A 26,772-nucleotide genomic window follows, 5' to 3' on the forward strand; every position below is an offset into this window, starting at 1 on the left:
TGCTTGGAATTGTTGTGATTGATTTGATAGGTAATAACAGAATGTTACAGGTAAAAGTTGGCAGATTAAGAAGGCGATTTGGTGAAATTATTTCTCAACATTGGGAAAGAATTGGAAAGTAAACTCAATGGGAATAATATTTAAGAAGAATGTAAAGAGTCGAATCAAAGTTTCACACTTTATCCTCACTGGTTAAAGGATTCAGGTCAGAGTTTGAGAAACTGAGTCGATGGAAATGCAATTCATGTAACGATAGAAAGGAGAAAAAGGAATAAGAATAAGAGGGAAAAGTGAGGAGAAGAGAAGATGAAGGAGCAAGAATAAAACTGATAGAATGAACCTTTGAAGAAGAGTTATATTTGAAATGTTTTGTTGACTAAAGAGAAGGCAAAGGGAATGAATAGAGTGTGAATGACTTAAATACTGTTGATTCTTGATCTCTTATTTTCTTTCTGTTTCATTTGTTCAACTCATAAAAACAATAGTGATATAATTACCAAACATTTACATATTTATTATCATCATTGGAAGTCTTTTTCAACCTTATTCTGATTGCCACGGATCTTAGCCTGGACAAAATTGTGCTTGCAAACGACATCGTGAATCATCACCACCAACAAAGCGAAAGTGAACCGATGAGTTATGTTTCTTTGTCTGTTTAACCTATGTGTTGTTTTTTAGCTGCAAAAGACAAACCGAGTTAATTTGCTCTCTTATTTCAGTGACTTCAACAACTTTTAACCATGATTTTGGGTTTTATAAACTGTTACCATGAAGAAAACCATGTTAATTTCAGATCAAGTAGAACATAAAAAATTTAAGTGCTGCTGTTGAATAATTTATAACTATTATGATTATGATTATCAAGTGAAAATAAGTCAAAAGTTGATCATCTTTTTTTCTCCTTCAACCTTTTCACTCCTTTTTTCCCTCTACTTATTCACCTTTCTTATTTACCACACATTTTTTTCGTAAGCAACATTTTCAACCATTTCTTTGGAGTTAATCACAAGTTCATCTGATAAAGTGTGAACCAGAAAAGAAAGATTAACTTGAGTTTGTAATATTTTAAAAACCAAAACCCAAAAAATAGACCAACAACAACAGCTTTTATAATTCAACTTTAATCCAACGGTTGAAAGAGGTTTGTATACTTTTTACACATTTAACTAACCAGAATTTCAATCTCTTACTGATTGATGTGATCACCACCTATTTGATTACCAAATTGTTTATTGAATTTTCTTCTTCTTCTTCTTCTTTATTTAACAGTTGATTAACCATGACGCTGTTTCACAATTTGATTTTATTGTGCATTCAAAGTGGCTCTCTACTCTCCAATGTTATTGTCACTGTTAACCTTAATGAATCTTTATCATTGCCATTGTCTTCCTCCTCTTTATTGTCATCATCACCATCATCACAACCAACAGATGATTTAGAAATTTCAAGTGACAAAGTAAACACAAAAGACAGTCAACTTGAAAATGAGCAATCACGAGTACGAAGAGATGGTAAGTCAATCATGAGTTTTCTCAGCAAACAACGTCAAGTCTCATTTGCTTAACCCACCATAATTGAACCCATTTTTTAATTAATCAATCATATGTAATCACAAAATCAAAGTTACAATGTGAACCAAATAACCCAAACTAACTAAATCCAGAAAGATTAACAAAATCAGAGGAAAAGCAGCTAAAAACTGTCATTTTGTTTTTTTTTGTCTTTTTTTCTATTCTCTTATGACATTTTTTTCTTCCTTTTTTTTGTATAAGCAATTTTAAAGACTGGTGTGTTATCGATCAAAGATGTGGTTAGACAAAAGGATATAACCAAAAGTAATGCCAAAATTTTAGGACCCAAGAAAAAATGTTGATAACTTGAAAGCTTGTCATTGTTGCCTTGAGCTGTAAAATTGAACCTTCACTTACAGCAACCCAACCACATTCACAAAACCAAACTGTCCATTGGTCGTCAAGTTAATTTACTTTTTGATTTTTCATTTGATATCAATTTATATTTTATTATTTTTATATTTTTATATACAATATAACATTTTCCACTTCCTTTTGAAATCATTGAACCATCAATTCAGTTGCTGTTAACTCTTCTCTTCCCTCACCATCCCATCCATGATGAAAATCATCATCTTCCTCAGGTTATCAGAATGAAGGTTAAAAGAAGGAATGAAAATGTTTAACTAAAAACAATGTTATAAAATGTACTCGAAACGACGCTCAAGGCGTAAAAATATTACCTCGACAGGATAAAAGGGAAAAACGGGAAAAATGTATTTCCCATTCAAGATATAAAATATATATTCCATCCATTAAGCCAATCAAATATTGAAAATGCTCAGAATTTCCTATTTCCTTTCTGATAATGATATTAACAAAGTAAAGCTAAAAAATGAAGTTGATTGAAATGACAAGACAAGTTGATCTGGAAGATTAAATGAGACAAAATTGTCCAATCTCAAGATTTATTTTGACAATTTGAAAACTCAATTTTAAAAAATGAAATCCATCATAACCAAGAATAATAACAATTGTCAGGCAAAAATTGTCATTTCTTTTCATAAATAGTCGTGATAATAACATGATAATCATATGATAATCATGATTCGATAACAATACCATTATGTTGAGTATATTCAAGAATCCTTGGAATGCCGGAGTGAACCAGAAAAGGTAACAAAAGTGATTATCTTTCATCACAATAACTATAATTATCAATGTTGAAATTGAATACAAGATTATCCTTTTTTTGTGTTTCGTTTGCTAAAAGCCATTTACCAAAGGATTCCAAGTAAATTTGAAATTCTCAACATTTCAAAGTTAATCTATTATTTGGTGTGTTAAAGGTTGTAATTAACATGAAAGAAGGGAAGGGAAAAAGCAGTTAATTCTGTCTCTGAAATTTCCAGTGAATAGAGAATAGAACAGTTTTTCCATTTCAAGTACAATTGAAGAGATTCCAGGATCACAATTCATTGAACTGGAAGTTAACTGAACAACATTATGTGTGGCAAAGTATACAGAGTTGACCAATTGAAAGGAACACAAATGAATATAATTAAACAGTTGAACCTTGAAAACATTAAAATGATTAACTCAATCCAGTTATAATGAATTAAACTTGATTACTGACATTCATATCAGATATTTAACTCTCATGTTTCAATGTCTGTTGGGAGTTTTAATCTTAACAAAACCATTCAATGTCTTCAACAATAAGCTCGATAGTCCATTAAACTCCCAATAACAATGAACCCAACTTTCAATTTACTGATTGCAAAGGAAAGGTGAAAAGATAATTACCAGAATCTGGTCAAGAATCAGAAAAATTTCAGTAACAATTGAAAATCTAGATTCGAAAGAAATATTGAAAGATTTATCAAAATCCAAAATCAAACCCAAAACGAGTTGAAAGGTTAAAAATTTTGACTTTTTAATGGCAATTTTTACCGATGAAAAAGGTCTAAAAATTCAAGAGAAAAGCAAAGAAGAAAAAGGTTTTAAGGTTTTTTAATGCAAAAATACTGATGAAGATTATCATGGAAAAAGAATCTCTACTGAAAGTTCAATTCTTTGCTATTCAACAGTAATGTGTATCTAAAAAGGTTAAAAAGAGAACTGAAATTGTAACTCAAGATTGAGAGAAAAAAATAAAGATTTGAAACAGAATTGATTCAACTCAATATTTCTGAATTCGTGAATTCCATCGTGTGTTTAGATTCATACAAAAACCAAAATCTAAACTGAATTTTCCGAAAAACAAAAGTCCATTTTCTCGGCGAAATTTTTTTTTCCATTAGAAAACCTAAAAACCTAAAACCCAAAAATTTACCAGAAATTGGATTTAAGTTGCTTTTTGATGAGACTTCTTATTTTGGTAAATGCCTTTTAATGAAACATTTGAAAGTGTGTAAATCATTTCGGAATTGTTCATTTAACGAAAATCTCAAAAGTCCATTTTCTCGGCCAAATAATTCTTTCTATTGGAAAACCCTAAAAACCTAAAAATGAACCAGAAATTGAATTGTTTGCGAGTTTTGAGCACATTTTCTGAACAGTCTTTTATTGAAATATTGAAATATTACAGATTCAACGTTTCACATGGACTTGTCAGTCTTTTTCGAAGTTCATTTCAATGTTCAAATGATGATCATGTAAAATGTGTCAATTTTTTTCTTCCATTTTGATAAGTTTCATTCTTTTCTTTTCTTTATTGCTTCCCATTCAATGTAATGTATTTAAAGTACAAACATTGAAATCAATTGGTGAAATTGTAATACATTTTCATGTATAAAATGATTAACTTAAAAAATTGAGTTTCATTTTTTCTCAGTTTCCAACTTTTCCTCACTTTTTTTCAATATACTTTTGGTGTTTCAATCGATTATTATTATCTCAATGCTTGGATATATGTTCAATTGAATAGTTTGAGGTTCAATTTTTGATTTCAACTAAAACATGTTTTGATGAAATTTTATTATTATTATTATAAAATATTATCTGACGAGTGTTAAGTGAAATGGCAAGAAGAAAATGTATGATTCAAGTGAAGACAAACAATGGGAAACAGATTTACAGAATTGCAGGGAAGAAGAAGAAGAAGAAATATAATTCAAGATGAACGTTCAAGAATATAATGGTTAAAGGAAAAGGAAAATAACAAGAATCAGATCATGAATGAAATGAAAAGAAAACAAAGATTTTTTTATTCTCTCTTTACCGTTATTTTTTTTCTTTCACCAAAAAAAAAAGGTTATTTCTTATTTCGCTTGCCAGACTGATAAAGACGATTCCTTTTCAGGGAATAATATGGTGAAAAGAAATGATGAAAATGAAGATGAGGATGAAAACGGAAAGTTATAATATAAGTAGGAAATAATAATTCTTATTCTTGTTAAGATTAGTTTTATATGGAAATGGCATCAGAATAATGGAGAGACACATGAAGAAATAATGATGATGATTAATTTACTGTTCACTTGGTAATCATGCAATTGAGTAGAAAAATGTGAAAAAACGAAAATGAAAATAGATAATTGATGAGCTAAGAAATGCCAGTGAACAGAATTCGTTATTCAACGTTCAATTCGTTTGCAGGTTAAGCATTTTATCTTTAAATTTGACTTCAATTGGTTGAAATGGGTTCACTCGATCAGTCAGTTTTCAATTTTGATTGAGTTTCTTTGACTTTTGAGTAAAATTCAGAATACATTTTGAAGGGAAATTTCCATTTTCAGATTCCATGTTCAGCTTTGAATATTTCACTTTTTTCTCGATTTTCAATTCTTTTTCAATTGCATTAATTTGATGTATTTTCCTGCAGCTGTTCACTTGTTACTGATTTAGACTCTTTAGGAATTAACTGTGTTCATCACTCAGCTTTAGGTGAAAAGTTGAACCATTTTCTTCTCTTTAAAATGCAACCTTTTCTGATTATCATCAACTTTACAATTGAAATGTCCTTAAAAAGGTTAGGTCAATATTTTCCTAACCTCGAGAACTTTTCCATTGTTCTTCGAACGAACAAAAGTCTATTTTTTGAAAGATTTCAATCACTTTGCTCAAGTGCAACTTAGATTCACATCTTTGCTCAAAAAACTTTTATGATTGAAGAAACCCGATAAAATCTCAAAAGAACTCAAGTTTTTGTTGTTCCATAACTTCAATTTAAACGTTTCGAATTCAAGATCAAATGAAAAGATTTGAAATTTCGAAATCTAAACTTCTCCTTCCCAGGGCTTAAATGCTGAACAACAGTGATGACAAACTTGTCCGTTTGAAGATCATGAATAATTACATCCTTCAAACCTACAAAATTTCAAGTCTAATGTGATCAACACATAATTAGATGGTAAAAGTTTCATCAATTTCATGATTACTTCACAAGGCTCATTGAGATGAAACAAGAAAAAACGAAAATAAATGCTTTGACATTTCTTTTCAATCTCACTGAACTATTTGTTTCCTTATCAGTCTAATGATACCTGAGTCTAAAACATGTAATAGCAATTATTTGTGTGCAACAATGTTGTGTCGAGAAAAATATTTTGACATTCAATTATATTCTTTGGGTTTTTCATCATTATCATCATGCACCAACCAAATGAAAAGGTATAATTGAGACAAGACAAAAAAGCAGAGAATGACATTCTCATGAATTCATCACATTTATTAATTGAAATTTATTTTCTCTTTCCATTTGAAGGAAGAAGAAAAAAGTTGACATTTTCATTGAATTGCTAATTTTCAAGTCATTACAGTCCATATTGAAACAATGGTTACAATTGTTTTCATGAAATTCACAGTTTTTCCATTCGCCATTTGGAAATGATAAATTTCATTTTGTTCAGTTTATTGACCAAATTGGCTCGTTCAACTGTTCAACATTTAATGATGCCAATTGCGACCTTTTATTATCAAGTCTAATGGTGAAAATAAATCAATGGAAGCCAAGTAGAAACAAATTGAACAATAATTTTAAATGAAACAAATTTTTTATTGCGCATTCAATGGCCATTAAAGATGAACAATAAGATGGAAAAGGAAAGGTTTATTACAATTTATTGGTTCTTGATTAAGGCTCAATAACATGGATTCTCAATCAACAGCAGTTACAATCATGAAGCAGTTCAGTAAATCAAGATTGATTAAACAAAAAAAGAAAACAAAGTTTTAATCAAACCAAAACACACAACCAGTCCATTAGTAATAACATTACGAGAACATTATTTTTACCGAACAAAATGCTTTTATTGATTATTTTCAACCTTATCCTTTACCCAAAGAAAACCATTGCAACCTTAACCTTTCAGCTTTTCTGGTTTTCAGAGTTAATTGATATGAAAATGGGTTCGACTTGGAAAGTCAACTCTCGAATAATTTATCCAATAATTGAGGTTCTTTTCAAGACCGTTTCACGCTATTTAACGAATCAGTTTCACGAACAGTTTGACGAAAAGGTTTCATCTCTACATCTCAAGTTATTAATGGAATCGAGTTACTTTACGAGTTTATGAGTGATCTAATTGACTCTGTCAGGAATTACTTTTTTTGGTTCAATTTATAAATCAAGATTATTGGATTATCTGCACAAAATAGTTTGAGTTTGATGAGAACTGATTTTTTGCTAAAATTCATTTATAACTGCAATCATAACTAATTATTACAATTAATACATTGTCACATGAAATTAATTAGACATTAATAGACTCACAATGGGAAGTTTGCTTAACTAATCCAAATAATTTGGAAAAATGTTTAGAAAAATATAGAGATTCGAAAATTAATGTCAAAATAAATTAGAAATAAAGTCGATCGCAAAGTTAAACACATTAAACACCAGATTCAATCGAAAGGAACAGTCTTTGGATGAAACGGTCAGTTAAGACTTGAACAGATCAACAGCCTCAACCTGTTAGACCATTGAAGAGACGAATATAGTTACGAGTAATTCAAGGTTTGACCTGCGAAAATCAATGCTTAACCGAATGAATTCTTTGTTGAATTTGATGGATTTGATTAGAAGCAAATCTGGTTCACTTTAACTTGAAAATAGAGTTGAACTCATTTTCAACCGATAAGCTTTTTAGTGGAAATAGTCGACCATCGAATTCCAATTGAAAATGTTGAAAAATAAGTGATAAAAGAACCTTTCGTTGCTATTCCATGCTTAAGCCATAAAATTTTAGTTCTTTCAGTATCTTTAAGAATATCCAAAACAATATGAGATCAAAACTATCGTGTCTGGAGTAATGTTTTCAATGAATATGCAACTTGTTATCATGAAATCATGAGAACATTAAACCTACGAAAATTACCAACTTTTGTGAAAGGTTCATCCTTTACTAATCCAAACACACCAGAAGCTGAACATTTATTGTGATGCTTAAGTGGTTCCAAAGGTTTTTGTTATCTTTGAGGTCGTTACATGGCTTTTAAAGTTCATCTTAAAGCGCATTTCTCAAAGGACTGAATCCAACTTTTCACACACAAAGTTGCTTTTGATCTCATCAGCATTAAACCTCGGCAGCCATTTGAGTTGAAATGGACGGTAAAGCGTCGAGTTTGTTGAAGATACATTTCTTGTTGAAAGAACATCTTTTTTATCTTTAATCTCAGCCTTTTCAACTGGCAACGTCCATGAAAAGATGAATTATGATAAAATAAACTCTATCATGACTAACTTTATGTTGATGTCCTCTTCAATTGAGCTGCTCTTTGTCAACCTTTCCTTTCATTTAAAAACCTCGCCATTAACTGACCTTGTTTCTGGTCAACTCCAAAGTAATTTCAGTTTAATAACATTTGATTGATTTTCAACTTGATTTCCATCAATCATTAATCACCCTTCTCATCACCCATCATCACAAAGCTCTTTGTCAACATTCATTGACTCTCTTCACTCAAGAACACTTTCAATGAGAAACCAAAAAGTCCTCTCTTTTCCCAATCAGAATCAAATTTTCCCTTCAACTTTACCAATCATAACCAAACTGTGAATAAACATCAAACACACTCATTCCATGTCTTATTCATCTTCATCATTATCAGTTTTCAAACTTTAATCCGATCTAATCATTACTCTGGTGAATCTGCTTTTTACTCGCCCAGTTTATTCCAATTGATTCAGAGGAAGAAGAAGAAGCGAAAATGAGAAGCAGAAAAGTGTTGCCAACAACAGTTTTCTGTTTTCGTTTTCATCATCAGTCAACTTTTGATGGACAAAATTATAATCACGGTCCATTGGCTAAACATCCATCAAACGCATTTCATTTCTCATTCACTTCACCGATCAACTGATTGTTTAAACATGATCCAAAGTGTAGTAAATGAATTTCCATCCATTCCATTTTCACCCTCAACTTGAGCAATCTTGAAGCCTATTCCAGACTCGAAATTTCTTGCAATATTCACTAATGATAAACTTGCCTTCCAATGAATAATAAAGCAAAGAATTTTTTTCTTCTTCTTGACTTCAATTCTTTCAGCCTTTCTTTACATTCTTAGAAAAGAAGGCAAAAAATATGATTAATATCAAGTTTAATGCAACATAAAAACAATACTTTATTCTCACTCTTTTCATCCTTATTCATCATCATCTTTTCCTCCCTGGTTACCATGGTTAACCTGTTAATCTAACGTTATCTGAATGAAATCATTTTCAAGAGTTTCTCTCATTTCCATCTCTCACTCCTAAACAACAAGTTAATATTTAAAATAAATTAGTTTTCTTCTTCTTCTGTTGACTCGGCAAATCTAGCCTCAATTTGATGCTCATTAAAATTCATTTAATCAATCTTCCATCATCATTTCAAATTAACTCTACTTTCACCCAATTTTCCAGCATTCTCATTGATCAACCATTCCAACCACTTTCACTCCCAACAGTAGCCAATTTAATTTTCAATTTCATTAAATTTTCAAACTTTTCTTTCGAATCAACAATCAACATTTTGGGTTGAAAACTCTTCTTTAAATTAAATTATAATTTCTTATTAGTTAACCATGAAAGTTATCCAACGAATGAGTGTAAAAAAGTAAAATCAAATAAACAGTTTCTTCTCTTTACTGGTTCGCCAAATAATCTTATTGTATTATCAGATCAATTGAATTAAGCCAATTATTAGCTCAAGAATCAATGAGAATCAATATTTAGTAAAACAATAAAAGATGAAAACGACCAAAGTAAAGAAGACAATATTTTCTTGTTTGCCTCTCATCTCATTATCCAAATAAATATCAATTATTGAAGTTCATCTGATTTCCAGAAAAACGAATGTTAAACAAACCATTAAACTGACCATTGAACCTTCGAGTTACTTGAGCTCATTAAGATCAACGAAAAATTAATGATCGACAAAAATTCTTTTGACGAAAATTTCGAAGAGATTCATAAATGAAAACTAATTTCAATCTTTAACCTTGCCAAACATTTCTAAATATAACTTAACATTTCAAAATTATTTACATTTCGATTGTAAATAAAGTTATGAAGAAAAATGTTGATTATGTTTTTTTCCCATTTCATGGAGAAATACGATCAACATTATCTGACAAAATGACTTATTTTTCTTCTTGCAACTTTCAGAATTTCCATTGACAGAACATTTGAAAAAGATGTTTTCTTCTTTTCTTATTCATCATCATTATCCTGATGGAATGATGAGTTTGAAGAGTCTTTCATAAACTCACAAAATTGAGTGAAAACTTTAATTCAAAGAAATATTTCAATTGCAAAGTTGTCATGAAGCGAGATTAAGAAATAAACTGAGCAAATTCTTGCTTCTCCAATGACATTTCATATCTTTACTTGGAAAATATATTTTACTCATTTTACTCAAATGAAATGTCGATATGCACATAAACAGGGAATGAAATTCCTCGACTAACCATGGAATGTAAAGGAAAATGCAACAAGATATTGAATATTAAAGAATTGCCAGAGAAGAAGAAAAAAGGCAAAAATTCCTTTATTCTCATGGAAAAATTATTCAAACCATATTTAGTTTGATTCCTTCTGACATTTACCTTCAAGATATTTCCATTTAAAATTCAAGATTCCATCCAAAATCAATAACATGTAACAAAAGTAATGAACAAGAGTGAAACTTTGGGAAACCTTTAAAGACAAGTTGACCGTCTAAGCAACATGTTACAAATCAGGAAAACGAATGGAATAAATTTCATTTCGAATTTCGAATTTTCAATCTCGTCTTCTTCATGTTCAGTCAAGAAAAGGTAACTTTAATTTAATCAAAAAATCCCTTAAGATTGAAACAAAAGTATCAATTCTAATTCAATTCAATTCTTTCAACATTTTCCATCCTTCAACTTTGATATAATTGAATTGAGAAATGATTCCAATGATGAACTCGACTTTTCTGTCAAACTTTTCTTTTCTCACTTCAATATTGTTCTAATTTCATTTTTGATGCTTTCTGAACTTTACATGAGACTGACAAATTATGAAAGAGTTGAGAAGAGAAAGTTGAGAAGAGAATGTTGAAAAATTTTGGAATTTTTCTTTTCTTCAAAAGTCACAGAAAAGCCATTAAATTCAAGGTTTCATTTTTTTCCTTCTTCTTCATGATGAGGTGAAAACTGAGTTTAGAAATGAATGGAAACCATCAATGGTCTTCACTTTTTTTTCTTCTTGTGCACCTTCTTCATGATGAATTGAATGGTTGAATCAAATGAATCAGATGGAGAAATCAGTTCATTTCCAAATTCCATTTTCATCCTTTTTCTTTTTCCCTGTTATTCTTGCAATATTTTCTTCTTTTTCCGTGTTTCACCATTTTCCCTCAACTGTATAATGTTCATCATGATGATCAGGAAGATTTTTCATCCCATTTTCAATGAATAATCATTAACTGTTATTTGCCTTTTTTCACTCTTCAAGTTCTTGTAACACAAAATGAGCATTTCTTGTTTATTTCATGAATATTTTCTTCTATCATTTCATTCTCAATGATATAATAATAGTATTATTATTGCTGGTGAAATCTCTGAAAATCTTTTTCTTCTTTTCATCTGTTTCTGTCATTATTTCACTCCATACTAATGATGGTTAAATCTTTACAAATTCAGTGTTCATCTGTAATGACGATAATCAGCTCTTGTCACAACTTCATTCATTGAATAAACCTTTGACTTTCAAAAGTTTCATTTTAATGATTAAAAACAAAATGTCAATAGCAATTGACACAATTATGAATGTTATATGAAAATTGATGAAACTTGAGCCTTTGAAAGGAAACTTTTTTTGGAGAAAAAAAGTTTCATCATGTTCCATGAACACCTTTTATTCCATGAGACGATAAAAGAGAAAAGAGAAAAAAAAATTTAAATTGGATTCCTTTAATTCTTTAGAAATTTTTCTTCTTCCCATCTTTCGGTTCACCAAGTTGAGTGAAGATTATTTTCATCGACTGAATAAAAGGTAAGTTTCTTCTTTTCTCTTCCTAACATGGAAAGAAATTGGAAAATCATGATTCACCCAAAACTCCCAGTCATCACTCCCAGCAATCACTCCCAGGGTTAGCCCTTTGAATCCAAATGTGCAATCAAATCCAATCAAAAGTAATTATCATTTTAAACATTTCGCCATCTTTTAGCTTTTCACATTTTTCATGATTAACTTTTCATGATTTACCAAATGATTGGTAATTCAATTAAACTTTGCATGTAATCCAATTTGAAACTTTGACCAATTTTATCAATTTTTTTTGCTTCTTCTTTTCTCTTGTAATTCAATTTTCTATTGCCATGATATTATTCATGATTAACTTTTTACTGTTTACCCAAAAACATTCTCTGACCTTTCCTTGCATGGAAACATGTTTTTCAACGTTTTTCCTAGTTTTCGTTATCACATTGCTATTTTATTCATCATCATCATTATCTTGTTAAGAAACATTGTCTTCTTCAAACTTACAAGTTTCCATTGTAAGGAATAGGCTTTGAACAAAATCTTGTTTGCTACATCAATTAATAGGAACCAAGTTTACTCTTGATTAATGGTTATCCTAAACTATTATCGCGTTCATTTGAGATTCAAAAGGGAGAATGAAAAGAAGAAAATTTTCAATGGAAAAGTCCATGAACAAGAGAAAGAAAGTAATAAAACTCTATTATTTGGAGAGAAGCAAAATAATATTCCCAAGTAATTCAGCCTTTTATTCCCTTCTTTTGGCCGATTATTCAGTTAATACATGCACATAAAGATATGTTTACATGCATTTATGCATAAGCATGAGTTCGGGTCAAAACAGCAATGGGATTCTGAAGGAAGATCATCACACAGTATCATGATTCCTTGTTCGGTCGCACAACTAACTCTACATGCTGACAAGAAAAGATTTTATCATATTCTTTAGCATTGAGCCATTGAGTGATTGAAACAATTTCGTCAGTAGAATATTCCATTTACCAGATTTCATGATGATTTTCACTATAAGTTCTCTTACCATTAAAATTATATTTGGTAAATGCAAGCGTCTGAAAAACAATGTTTATTGACATTCCTTGTAATAGTGAAGTCACTCCTAATTATGGATTTTTCAGTCCGAGAATTTTGGTTGGAATTGGTTTGTTGATCCAAGGATGTTTCAACTGAATTCCTATTTTGATCTTAATAATGATTAACTTTGTTCTCATCAAAATTTTCTTTTCTGACCTTTTTCTACCTTATGCTGTCTAGATTACACTATAAGCATATCAAAATGCATCTTTTATTCAACTTTTTTTTCTTCTCATTTTCATCTTTCTCATCCCACTTCATATTTCGACATTTTCCTTAACCTCATCAACTCAAGTTGCTGTTGAGTCTCTCATTAAGCTGTAGCTGTTGATATTAATATTATCTCGCTCAATATCTTTACCTTTAATAACATTCCATCTTTAGTAATAATATAATAATATCATTAATAATATCATTATTACCTTTATTTTCGTAATAAAAGCAAGTTTCATTCAATGATAAACTCAGACGAGGGGGCGTTTGGAAGGTTAAAAGGGTCGAAGAGATTTCAATGGGGATTCAACAGCGATAGATTAATCTCTGCCTCAGAGTCGCATTGATTTCAGCGCACCAAACCTTTAAGCGAAAAATTTTAATAAAAATTCAAGAATCAATTATGAAAACCTTATTTTCGTATTTGAATTGATACAAAATTGATAAATTTCTGTAACTGAAATTATTTAGTTTCTTGTAAAACATATTATTGACAAAATGAGAAATAAATGCAAAGAAATGTGTAGAATGCGATGGAATGATGTTATTACCATGTTTATTAAGCTTATTATGCTTATTTTCCTACGAAAACATTTGATTAGTTCAAGTTCAACTTAATTGCAAAAGGTTTTGATGAGAACCATTTCGATGCAAATTTTATTGCCTTGAGTCATTTCGCTTTACGCTCATTTCAAGTACAATGCAAAATCTAAATGAATTTCTGGGATAAAGGTTTTCATCTTCTGCTAAAATACGATCCTTTATTTGACTTGAAAATATAGATTTTCTCTTTCTTTCAATTTCTTTGTTCCCTTCTTATGACCAAATCATATCGACTTTGAAATTAGTCTTTGGGCAAACCAAAAGTGTTCAATTCTGATGTTGATAAATCGATATTCACAGAATCTTTTCTTGCAGAACATTCTCCTATTCTTGTACAATTTTATCAGATCGTTCATTAATCTCATTGATTACTCCATCCTTTTCACACATTCCTCAATCATTGATTTTTATCAATCCCAGAGATGCTTATAACCCAAAGATCCTAAAACTAATAATATACTGATTCATCATCAACAATTTAAAATCTTTTTACTTTGTGCACAATCGACTGAAGCGTTCAACGAATTTCACTTTAGCTTAGTTTTTTTCGTCGATTAAGTACAATACTTGTTACATTACTTCATTTCACACAAAAAGTGAATCTTTATCGATCGATGACAGAGCAATCCATGATTGAGTGTTTCACTCTGTTTCACCAGTAATAATGATAAATTAGTCCAACTTCCTATTCAATCAGCTAACTATTTCCGAATCAACAATTAAATAATTTAACAATTTTGCCATTTCACCTTCAACTTGGCGACTTTGTTTGTTCCCATAAACTGGCAAAAGAAAAGCCAAACTAAACAATAAACTAATCAAACAAAATGACCACTAATTTCAATTGAAATGATTGATTATCCATTCCACTTATTCAATTGACTAAATTGTTTGCTTGATTATACAATCTAAACAATTTTCGAGTCTTGCCTTTAAAAGTTGCCACTTGAAAAGGTTCAACATTAAACAATTAATCAAACCAACAACAGAATAAAACAAAAAATTTCTTCAAACCATTCTCAATATTTTACCCTTTTCCGAATCAAAATAATTCACTTTACCTTCAAATGACCAAACCTGACCAAAGTAACATCATTTTACAACAATATTACTCAACCCTTGAATCAATCAATGTCACCTCAGTCCAATAAAGTTAACCCAAAGATTCGAGTTTGATCATTCATTATCACTTTCTCCAATTCAACCCTCAAAACATCATTAATCAAAAAATTAATAAACATAAACAATTGAACCAAAAAATCGATCAAATTGATAAATCTTGAAACTCGAAAAACGAAAACTTTAAGGCCAAAATGACTATCGATTAAAGCAGTAACCAATTTGAAAGTCGATTTTTTTGCCAATCAAAATGTTCTTTGTTATTTAACCATTTGGTTCAAAATTATTCCCTAAGGTTAGTTGATAACTTGAATAACAATTGAATATGCTTTTATTGTTATTCATTTTTCAACTTTTACCATTTCATTTGAAATCCCTTTTTCACTCCAATTTACATTCAAAATTTTGCTTCAATTTTCAGTTAAACTGCTTTGCAGAAAAAACTGTTTTCAATGGAAAACGAAAAAAAGTTGTTTTTCAATTGAAATGTTTCTTTTTCGTCCTCAATCATGGCTTGTGCCTGACAAAATCGAATCAACCTTTTTTTGCTGCTTCTCAACATGATAATCAGTTGATCGGATGATTGATGAAATACGATATTCATTTTAATGTTGACCATAAAAAAAAGATATTCATCAGAAATTTAATCTTGTACTTGAACACCAAAAGCTCAATGAAACATTTCTGTTTGATTGCAAGATTAAATGGGAAATTTATGGCAATAAAAGAGCTCAGTTGAACTGAAAATTTTTATCATTCTAGTTATCAAATTAGTTGCCATTTATCCATTGGAATGGCCTGCAATTTTGTCTCATGAAAACGTTATTTGTCAAGGAAAAAAGAAGAGGTTCGAAGAGAAAAAAAAGAAGCGATCGAAATGTTCTTCATCAAATCAATATTATCTATTTATTATCTGCTATCAAAGTGTCCTATCCATCGTTATTATACTCTTGACTCTTGCCTCTTCCTATTTGACCAATTTTTGTCTTCTTTTCTCTTCATTTCACTCGAGAATCATTTTATCATTTTTAACCTCTTTTTTCAACAATATTATCAACACAAAAAATGACCCAAAAGAAGAAACTCCAAGTTGAAAACTCATCTTTTTACAATTCAACCAAACTCATGAACAGAAATGAGAAAAAATGAAACATGATTCAAAAAACTTGACCCATTTTTCTTGTTCAATATTTTCAAACATCGAAAGCCACAGATTTCACCAAATCCTAAAAATTAACAATAAATATAAAAATGCTAATAAAGTGTTTGCTTAAATTGAGCAAAACGATTTGAAGAAATCACAGCAAATTGCAGCGATTCTAAGCTACTTTTAGGTCTCAGTCTTAATCAGTTTGATTGGAATCAAAAGATTTCTCTGATCGACAGCTTTCGATGAAAATGTTCAATATTCTTCCTTCAATATGAACCAAGTTTTGTCATCGAACTAAAAGTTGTAGCACTTTTAGTGACCAACAAGAAAATGCACTTATTTTGAGCATTAATATTTCTGATACGTACGACAGGTCACTTCGATTTTGTCTAAAGCTAAACCCTAAATAGCTTGATTTGCCCTTTTTAATGTTGAATATTTATGCAAAGAGATTCGCTCAAATTAACCTTAACCAAACAGAAAGATTGATTAGCAAAGTAAATTTAATGATGAGATGTGAAAAGACAGGCTTAATAGCTTAGGATAAACTATTTTGACCCATTTTTGGTTGCAATTGTTTATACACTTAAAGTGATTATTGTTTAACTGGACTGATAGCGCAGCAGTGAAGTCGTTTGGACCTTAAATTATGCAAGTTTACATCTCACTCGAGCCATCGAAGTACTAACAGAAGTTTGTTACTTGACTTTACTGATGGCTCGTCGATCTGTAAGCTATTAGGTTTACTTGCTGCTAAACCAAAACGCATTTCAATACCATCGTTGCAAGTGAAGCTTTCAGGTTATTTTGCTATTTTGTGGCTTGAATGATCATAACTAGTCAGAAGGATAAAATTTGTATTAGACTGAATAGACTGGCAATATAAATTGCTGCCAGAGAATAAAATTTCCTTTGAAATTCTGATGATGGATTTTTGTTGAAACTTTATTTTGATCGGCAAAAGGCTAAATGCTTAAGATAGATTATTAAAGTTAATCTCTCTCGATTATCGGTTATGAGTTTCATTTGAGTTGAACTGTGAAAACTGTTTCATCTGTTAAATCTCAACTCAAATTGATTGTGTGTTTGAGAGGTAAAACTTCAGCTCGAGTAATACCTTTCATCACATCAACTCTGAAATCCAAACTGATTGAAAAGTATCTATTACACATGTAATAGTCTTACCAAGCATTTTGCGAGCAATCAAAAGCAAGAATCAAGCCATCAAGGGACAAGCTTGAAAAGCCAAAGAAGCGCCAATAATGTGAAAAAGTTATGGTAAATGTTGAAAAACAGAAAAAGGAGCGAAAAAAGATGCAAAAAGCTCTTAGCATTTGATTTCCTCTTTTCCCTCGAAACACCAATTTCCTTAGAATCTGTTTTCAGAGTAAAATTGCCATTTGCAAAGGAAAAAAAGTTTACAATTCAATAGATTACTCGCCATCTCATGGTGATGACGATAATAACCATCTTGAACGTCATTCTGGATAATCAACACCAAGAAGAAGAAGAAGAGAGTGAAAACATCCTTTAAATGAGAGCAATATAAATAAGATGATGTTGGGAGAAAGAAGTAAAGCAAATAGAACTTCCGTCCGAATTCTGTAGACTTATCGATTAAACAATGTTCAAAATCGATTTCAGGGAAAGAAAGGAAAGAAGAGAAAAGTTAAGATGTTTGTTTACTCGCCTTTCCATCACATCAAGCTTATCCTTCCTTGCTCATCTTCAATGAAAATGATTCCCAACAAAACCTTTTACTCTTATTACCTTAAATCAAACCAAGTTCACCTTATTCACATTTTCATCTTCATTTTCATCTTTAATTTGATCAACAATTGATCAGTTTTATCCAAATTTGATTCAAGAAAATTCTTCTTTTTTCCTCATCACACTTTCCTTGCTCATCTCAAACTTTCTCATCACTTCGATTCCTTTTCCTTTTAGTCTTGTCATTTGGACATTTCAATACTTGTGAGTGACCATTGGTCAATGTAATCAATAAACAAAAGAGACAAAAGTCATTCTCAGAAATCACTTTTAAACCAACCTTTAATACTTTCCACAAAAGTTAACAATCAGAACGAATAGTTTGCAACTTCGAAATGGTTCGAAATCATTTTAATCAATAACTGATAATATCTTGTCAAGTTTTCTCGAGAGAAGAAAAGTTTTGCTGAGTTTATCGAAACTTGTAATAACGTTTGGATAAACAATTATCAATGAGATATTTATAGTAAAAAGCAATCACCGCCATGAGTGAATCCATGAATCAAAGGGAAACCTCCTCAAGTTTCATTAATTGCTTTCCTTTTATCACAATTTACCAACTAAAGGACAATGTGAACTTGAATTACTGACAGCTTTGCAATTATAACCATGATTACTGTTTCATCTTCATCATGAACTAACTCTTGATACAGCAAAACTCAACAGCAACTTCATTTTCCCTCATCATCTTGTTTTCAAAAGAAAAACTATTTTCCTTGAAAAATGTTTCCTCAAAGTTGGTTAAATAATGTTTTAAGTAAATATTATTTCAAGTTCAATTTAATCAAAACTAATAATTTTCTTGGAAAAGAGGAAAAGAATGAAATTTGAAGCAATTTTGCGATCTTTAAACTTTTCATTTCCATTAAACAATCAATATTTTTTTCATTTCATTAAATGGACAAAAAACGTTTCGAGATTCAATCAAATGGCAACTTTGCTTGAGGCGAGTTTAAATTTTTCATTAATTTTGTTTTCTGTAACAATTTTATTCATTTGATGACAATTTTGGAAAAGTTTTGTGGTTCAAATTTAATTGCAATGTTGATTGGTGGTACAAAAGATGGAAGGAAATAAATTGTTGATTTAGATCACGCAAGTTTCGCCGTAATTACTGGATTCGACACAAATGAAGGTGAAACTTTCTTCCAATGCTCATGAGATATTTATCAATGAATGAATGAATGAGAATAGAGGAAAAAGTACAATGAAAATCAGTTGATCAAGAATGGTTAATTTGTGATCGATCGACTTCTTTCTTCCTCCTTTTCTTGCCTTTCCTCTCACACCTTTCAAGATGAAGATGAAGGTAAATATGAGATGAATAAGGATGAGTAACCCAGAAGGTAAAAGTGATGATTGTTGGTTGCTAGGTATTCTTGTCTTAATATTAGTTTCCTGATGAAAAACTGTTGGGTTAACGTACATTAATAAAATTAAACTAATAACTAAATTAAACAGGGAATAAGCAATCATAAAGTACATAAATGACAAAACCAAATGAAATCCATGTTTAGTCATTAAATAAGACAATGGATTGAACAAGTTTGTTTTTGGTTAAACCTGGCAAAACGTTCATTGTAATTATCATTATTTTCATCATTTTTCATTTTCTTGCATCAAAATCAAATGATAATTAATTCATTATTTTGCACATTCATTAATAAATGAATTTTTTCTCTGCTTTTTGTTTCGCCGTCTTGTAACAACTTTTTTGCTCAACTTTTTTCCCTGCTTCGTTGGAATGGGAAACATTTTGCTACTCGTTCTTATTGATGGCTTCAATTTTGTTTAATCACTTGTTTATTGTTTGAAATTACTTTTGTCATTATCAGTGAACAATCTATTTCATTGTTCGAACTATGAATGAACCATTTTTTATCGATTCATGTGCTAATCACTTCTATTGTCATTTACATTAATTGCTATTCAATGGCCTCAAGATTATCCATGTTCAAAGAGAATGCAATTTTTTTGAGAACCAAATTGATGAAGGTTCATTCAAAGGGTGACGAAAAGTGATTTTTTATCGCTTCGATTTTCCTTTTCAAACGCTTGGAACAATAAGTAAAGCTGCAGAAACATCAGTAGAAATGATTAGAGTACTGCAGCGAGTTTAATCAAATAATTTTAATGATATAACTTGACTTGGGTTATGGAAAATCACACAATAATGCATCAGAATATCATATTTATGGATCATATTTATGCTATTATGGCAATTGGTTTATTGAATTGGAGACTCGAGTAGTACTAGCATAAGGTTTGCATTTGATGCCTTCTTCTCAATGTTTAGATCGAGATGTCTTGTGTTTCGAACAGCAATAAACGATGAAACAGAAGCTAGAAAAGTTTATTTCGTTTTGTTCTTTATTGTTTTGCAGGTATGAATATTCACAATCTGAGACATTCTAGAGTCTAACAATGGCCTTTTGAGCTAAAAGCAGTGAAAACTGCAAAGTAGAAGTTAATGAATGAGAAAAGGTTTTCAGTGTTCGTTGATGAGGAAATGACTGACAGTTCATAAGATATTATAAAGGTCTATGGACTTTAAAGGCGATGAAGCATCATTAAGCTTCCAATCAGTGAGAACACTGAATATTTTGTTAGCTCCTAATGTCGATTTCAATCTTGTCCCAATGAAAAAATGTGCACAAAAAGGTTGTGGGTTTACCATTGATTTTAACTTCAGAAGTAGCATCAAAAGGTCTCTATGAAGTAAGCTTTTGTCGATGTTAAACTAATTCAAGAGTAATCTCGTACCATCGAAAATTAAAATACTTTTGTTACGACTGTTCAATCGACTCAAATTATCTACCAATTTTCTTATTAATGGTTTAATGCCAGCACTAATTCCAGATGAGGTTTAGCAGTTATTTGACAACATAAAATGTGCTGCATAAATTATCGTTATTTACGTTTTTCCAACTTGATTGGGATTGAGAAGTTGATTCAATTCTTACGTTGAATTAGCATAATCATCAGTCGAAAATATCAGAACCAAAGATTAATTTATTTTGAATCTGCCACTCTTGGTTCCTCGCATTTTGGGCAGATTAAAGTATTATTTGAAGCAACATGAATCACTTTGAACCATATCAACGATCAATTAGTTTCTAACGAAAATACCTTTCAAAAAATTTATTTCGTTAATGTTAAAGGTTACATTTCAGTTTACTTATTCGTATTAGTTTAATGTTTTGCATTTTAAGCTCATTTTAACCTAACCTTTGACTCTGTATTGACTGAGACAAATTGATCATGGAAAGTTCACTAATCAGGTAAACTTTTGCAAAGTTGATTCTAATAAACATTGCATTTCAACATTTAAAACACACATTTGTCATTGTTCAACATGTTTGAATAATTCCCGTTGATTGATCAACCTTTTCATATTGATTTACCTTTCCCAATGCTGGTAGCAATATTCAAAGTTTTAGCTTGCAAGCGATTCTTTTTCCTACCAACATTACCCTCTGCTTTAACCCAAATCAACCCAAAGAGGTTTTAACCTGTCAACACATCTACCTTTACATATCATACCTTTAAACCTGTCTTTTGATTTCGTCTTGTGTCAAACTCGAGCAATTTCATCTTATATCAATACATTTTCATATGTATTTGTTTGCATGTTACCAAGCTTCCATGATACCAACCTAATCCAAAATTCATCAATCATTCCCTGAATTTTTCCTTATTTCATTCCTTCTTTGTCTTCCCTTACTCTTTACCTCATCATCTTGCATCGAGCATTATTATTGCATCTTTTATGCTTCAATTGATCAACTTGAAAATTATACTACAGAGAGTTACAGTTGACGATAAAAACATTCAACTTTTATTGATGTAATAATATATTGACAGTTTTTCTTGTTTTTTCACGTTTTTTTCCTTCGTGTTTCCAACCCAAAAAGAAGGGAAGAAAACTTCGTTTTTTACTCGTATCATGCTTCAAAGTAATGCTTTCCAACTTAAACATCTTGTTTACTTGATTCATGCAAAGTGCACCAAGACTCAAGATGATTCAAGTACAGGAAAGCATCTTGAAATAACTGTTGAAGGTTTGCAATTAGCATTATTTGCAGAATAAGATTCAACTGCAAGTCAAGACAGGCAAAGGTTCAAACTGCAAATTTGGGTCATTTCTTGTTCCATAATCTTTTATCCAAGTTCACCATTTAAAATGGCAATTTCAACCCAATGTGAATGTTGTTGAAACTTTTGTTCACACAAATCACATTAAATCGCAAACGATAACAAATTTATGACAACTTTATTTCATGTCAATTCAATACTTTACCCTTCACTGAGCAACATTTTGAGTTAAAAATGAATTGATACTTCAAGGTGCGAGAATGGTTTAAATTTGTAATGAAAATGATTTACCCTTGAAACCAATGGAACCAACATTTGAATTGGAAAAAAGGTTTCAACACAAAATGGATTGGAAATCAGAATTGGCAGAAACTGCTCTTATTGGTTTACCATTAAATCAACTTAAGATGTTATTCCAATTCTCGATATAATATTTATCCAAGTTATCAATAGTTTTGATCACCTTATCATTTATTGTTCCCATTTTGGCTTCATTTTAATCCAACTTTCATCTAATGCCATAAATTGTTTTCTTTTCTCGCTCAGTTCACAGCAATGTAATTAACTTTCCCTTCAACTCACCATGAACAGGGAACAGAAAATATACTTAAACTCTTGTTGAGATTATCGTTAAAGATGATTCAGCTTTTTATCTAATAATGAAAACCCAAATTCTTATAGTTTCACAAGATAATTGCGGCATTTTTTCTCTTCTCTTTCACTCCCAGTCTTGTCCCTTTTCAAATGATAACTCAATGATAACAGGCTAACGATACAACAATAATCTAAACCACTAATTGTTCAGGATCAATGGAAGGATAAAAAGAATAAAAAGAAAAGAAAAGATTAACCATTAATTAAAGAATTAATTATTCCAACAATTGAATGCTATCACAACTTGTGATGCATTTTCCCTTCTCTTTTCATGGTAAATTCATCCATCGATTAATCAACTGATCAAAGGAAATTTACTTTTTTCCAAGTTTCTCCTTTCACCTGAAAAAGGTTTCGATAACAAAGTTTACTCCAAAATGGTTTATCTTAAAAAGTGAAACAAAATTTTCTTCTTTCAAGAATTTCATTTTCTTTTGCAAATTTCATTGAAGTTGCAAGTTTATCAAGATTCTGTTGAACCATTTTATTCATTTATCGATGAATAAAATTATCTGTTTTTGCCTCAATCATCATTTTTTGCTGTCCATTCATCTTTACCTTTTGCTGAGTAATTTCAAGTTTAGGTAAACGTTGAGGTTTATGTTTACACAAAATGTTTGCCTTTGTTTCTGTTCATTCTTAACTGATCGGTTTATCATTTTCTGTATCACATTTTCATGTTGTCATGTTAATGCTGAGTGAGGTAAACACCATCATCATCAATCCATGGCATCAATGACTCGACTTTTGGTTTCACTTTTTTTCTTTTCTCCTCATCATCTACATTTTTTCTTCTTCTTTCATTCATTTTCGTCTCTTTGCCTTCATCATCACTTTTCTTCTTCTTCTTTTTTTTGTCTTCTTCTCATCAACACTTAGTATCACTCCTTGGAATTGCATGATCTTCTGATGACTTCAACCAATTTCTCAGCAAATTACATCCTTGGATTGTTTATTCATTCCAGTCGAATTGGGTTTTGCCTTATTTATGATTCCAGTTCAAATGTTTTTTTTTCTTCTTCTTCTCTTCATTAATATTTTCCTCTCATCATTGGCAAACTGATTAATGAGTAAATTGACAGAATAACGTTCGACTTGTATTTATAATAAAAAGTTGCTCTTGAACGAAATGCAATTTTTTTCCTTTTATTCCTCTTCTTTTTCATCTGCTCTCCTCCAATCATTACTCTTTGTTGCAAGTTTGATTGAGTTTTTGCTTTGAATTACGATTCTGTCCAAGAATCAATTTCGACACAAGAATTGCAATTTGCAAGTTTTTTCTTATTCTGACAATATTAACTGAAGGGATTCATTCCCAAGCAAATTGAGACTTTTCGTCCTAAAAATTGAAATCCTTTTGTTTCAGATTTAATCATTTTTTCTCTTCTTTTTCTTCTTTTCCACAGAATTTGAAAATGTTGGCAGAGCCTTTGGTAGAGGTATGGGTAAGCTGAAGATTGAGTTCTCGGTTTTTGCACAAAAGTGTATAAGCTGATCCAGAATCTAATGCAAACCAATTTTGTTCCAGGAATGGGTTATTATCTTGGTGAACCTTGCATTAAACAATGTAATGCAATACTATTTCATATTTACTGTAATATAACAAGTCAAAAATGCGAGTGCCTTCCAGAGTATCCAGTTAACCTTGATAATAGGATTTGTATTAAAGGTAAATATTGTAACCTGCATTTTCTTTGACCTTTTTTAATGTTTTGTTTTATTCACCTCTTAGCCTTAAAATTGGGCGACAAATGTGAAGATCATTTCTCTTGTTCATATCGAGATATTCACGCTATTTGTTCGTCTGAAAATCGTTGTCGATGTGACTATGGATTCTATCCAGTAATAAGTAAATCCGGAGAAACGAGATGCACAGCAGGTTTGTGTTAGCATTTCATTAAGAGTTAGAGATTCAACAGAATCTTTACACTTAACGAACGTTATATTGTATCAACATTTATTCGTCAACTTTTTCAGATTAAACGACATTCTTTGAGCTGCAAAAGAGTAAAAGTTAATTTGTTACAAATCGATATTTTTAATATTCTTTATTCTTTCACTCAAAGCTTCCATAAGCATTGAAAATGAAGACTCTACTAATTAGTTTCAAGAATGGAGTAATTTACTCAAAGCTATGATGCACCAGAAGTTATTTAAATACAAAATGATTACACTTTAAGACTTTCGAGTTTTTGCATTTAATGAAAGAAGAGCAATTTGTGCGAAATATGCTTTACAATGCTATGAATTGTCGGAAAATGCAGTTGTTTAAACTGTCTAAGTTGATGAAGTTTAATGCAAAATGATGGTTATTCATGTCAACTGAAGTCTCCGTTTTGTAACAAACTTTCATCTTAACCTTTTCATTCTCAGGACTATCCATGTATTATAGTATTGTTGGTTATTCCAATTTTGTGCCATTCGTAGCTATAATTGTTGCCATTATATTTTGTACTGGAGTCGTCTTCATTGGAGTTCGGATGATTGGAAAGTAAGTAACACAATGGCAGCTATTGTCCAAAAATGATGGACAAATGTTGATCTTTGGATTGTTTGTCTAAGATCGCAAGAAATCTTAGTTTTCACTGCAATAAAAAAGTTTTAGATCATAACATTTGGATCTAACATGTAATGTAATATTTGAAAGTAAATTTTAATTTTATTTTAGGTTTTCCATCATTTTTAGTAGACAGTTGAAGGTTTGTAATAGAAGCAATATAAATGTGCTTTATTATCAGAGCATCCAAGATGTTCAGGGTAGAAATAAAAATGAATTTTATCGTTCAAATTACACACTTTGCTTATTAGCATTTCAATTTTTTACCTTCATCTCTCTAGTGTTCACATGATAACTGTTTTAATGTAATTTGATACAAAATGAATACATTTACTGTGATTAGAAATTTTTGAGAGAAATATTGTAAAACGAACTGAATGAACTTCTGAACCAAAAATTTCTCAATGAGTCGATTCATGTAACTCCATCTGTGGTTTGATAATTTGGAAACCGAAATGTAACTCAGATTCGACTCTTGCATCCTTCGACTGTTAACTCGTGATGCAGAGATTTTAGAGAGATCTTTGCTAATTAGTAAAGCTAACGTTAGCTGTCTATTGAACATGTAACATCTGACAAGATTGTGAGTTAAGATTTCAAGCTTCACTGGCTGAAAATTATTTTGAAACTTTATTCTCATAGAATAAGGAAGTTTATAAAGCGCGATTGCAGTAAATTTATGATCATTTTCAATATGCGTTTCTTGTTCCAAAATTGACAGATCACAAGGTGACAGTTCTTTACCAACAAGAGACAGAGCTATATCACCAGTACCTGTTAAACTTGGAGGGTTAGAGCTATTGGCATCCATGTCACGACCTTCCAGCCTGCGAAGTGCAAGCAACGAGTATTTGCCCGGCTCAAGGAGACCAAGTTATTCAATGCTGGCGCCGCCAACAAATTATAGTAAGTTGTCAAGCTTCCATAACTTCTTATATTCAACAATCATTTATTTATCCGTTTTCACCTTTTCTACACTCGTCCAGTTTCTCGACGACCCAGTTCCTCATCTGGAACATCCTTTCGAAGCTATTCATCTTTCAGAAGCCAATCATCTTTCCGAAATTACCGAGGAAACTATTGCTACAAAGAAACGCTCAAGTACAACACACCGAGAACTCCGTCACCAATCATCAATCCAAGCAATGTTCTGGTTGGTGAACCTCTATCAAAGGTAAAAACAATTCCACAAAAAATGTCTTTTCGTCAACTAATAACTTTCTTTTCTCTTAATCTTCAGGAAACTTGTGCTGTTCATTCAAACCCTGAAATAAATCGAAGTGAAAGCAGACGACATCGAGCTCAAGAAGATTGTCTTCGACGCTGAAGACGAACTTATCATTTTACTCAATTTTATGCAATAACTCTGCTTATCACATATGAATCACTGCCTAAAACTTTATAAAGCAAACCTTTAATGAAGATACAAACAATAAAGTAGCCAAAAGAAGATCATTAAATCAGAAAATGTTGAATGCAAATCAGAGTAAAATAGCGATAAACTTGAACAATAATATTTTTTGTAAAATGAACAATAAAGTTAATCGCATTTCAATGTTTCATTGTTTCATTC

General features: G+C 30.8%; 1 protein-coding gene across 2 annotated transcripts; it reads left to right on the forward strand.

The window, feature by feature from the left end:
• The first annotated feature begins 218 nt into the window (after positions 1–218).
• On the forward strand, positions 219–26,754 carry LOC107359905 (uncharacterized). Of its 2 annotated transcripts, none has more exons than XM_015926497.3 (9): positions 219–1,144; positions 1,273–1,514; positions 24,049–24,087; positions 24,171–24,311; positions 24,375–24,521; positions 25,016–25,133; positions 25,921–26,105; positions 26,186–26,373; positions 26,440–26,754. In XM_015926497.3, exons 2-9 carry the CDS (start codon positions 1,283–1,285, stop codon positions 26,524–26,526), a joined length of 1,137 nt encoding a protein of 378 aa, XP_015781983.1. In that variant the 5' UTR covers positions 219–1,144; positions 1,273–1,282; the 3' UTR covers positions 26,527–26,754. The 2 variants fall into 2 exon arrangements, with proteins under 2 accessions (XP_015781983.1, XP_015781984.1); XM_015926498.3 differs by having other exon boundaries at positions 24,049–24,081.
• The last annotated feature ends 18 nt before the right edge of the window (positions 26,755–26,772 follow it).

This window comes from Tetranychus urticae, chromosome 3, assembly GCF_039701765.1.
Source record: "Tetranychus urticae isolate SD_2017Ah chromosome 3, NJAU_TeUrti_SD_1.0, whole genome shotgun sequence".
Classification (NCBI taxonomy): Eukaryota; Metazoa; Arthropoda; class Arachnida; order Trombidiformes; family Tetranychidae; genus Tetranychus; species Tetranychus urticae.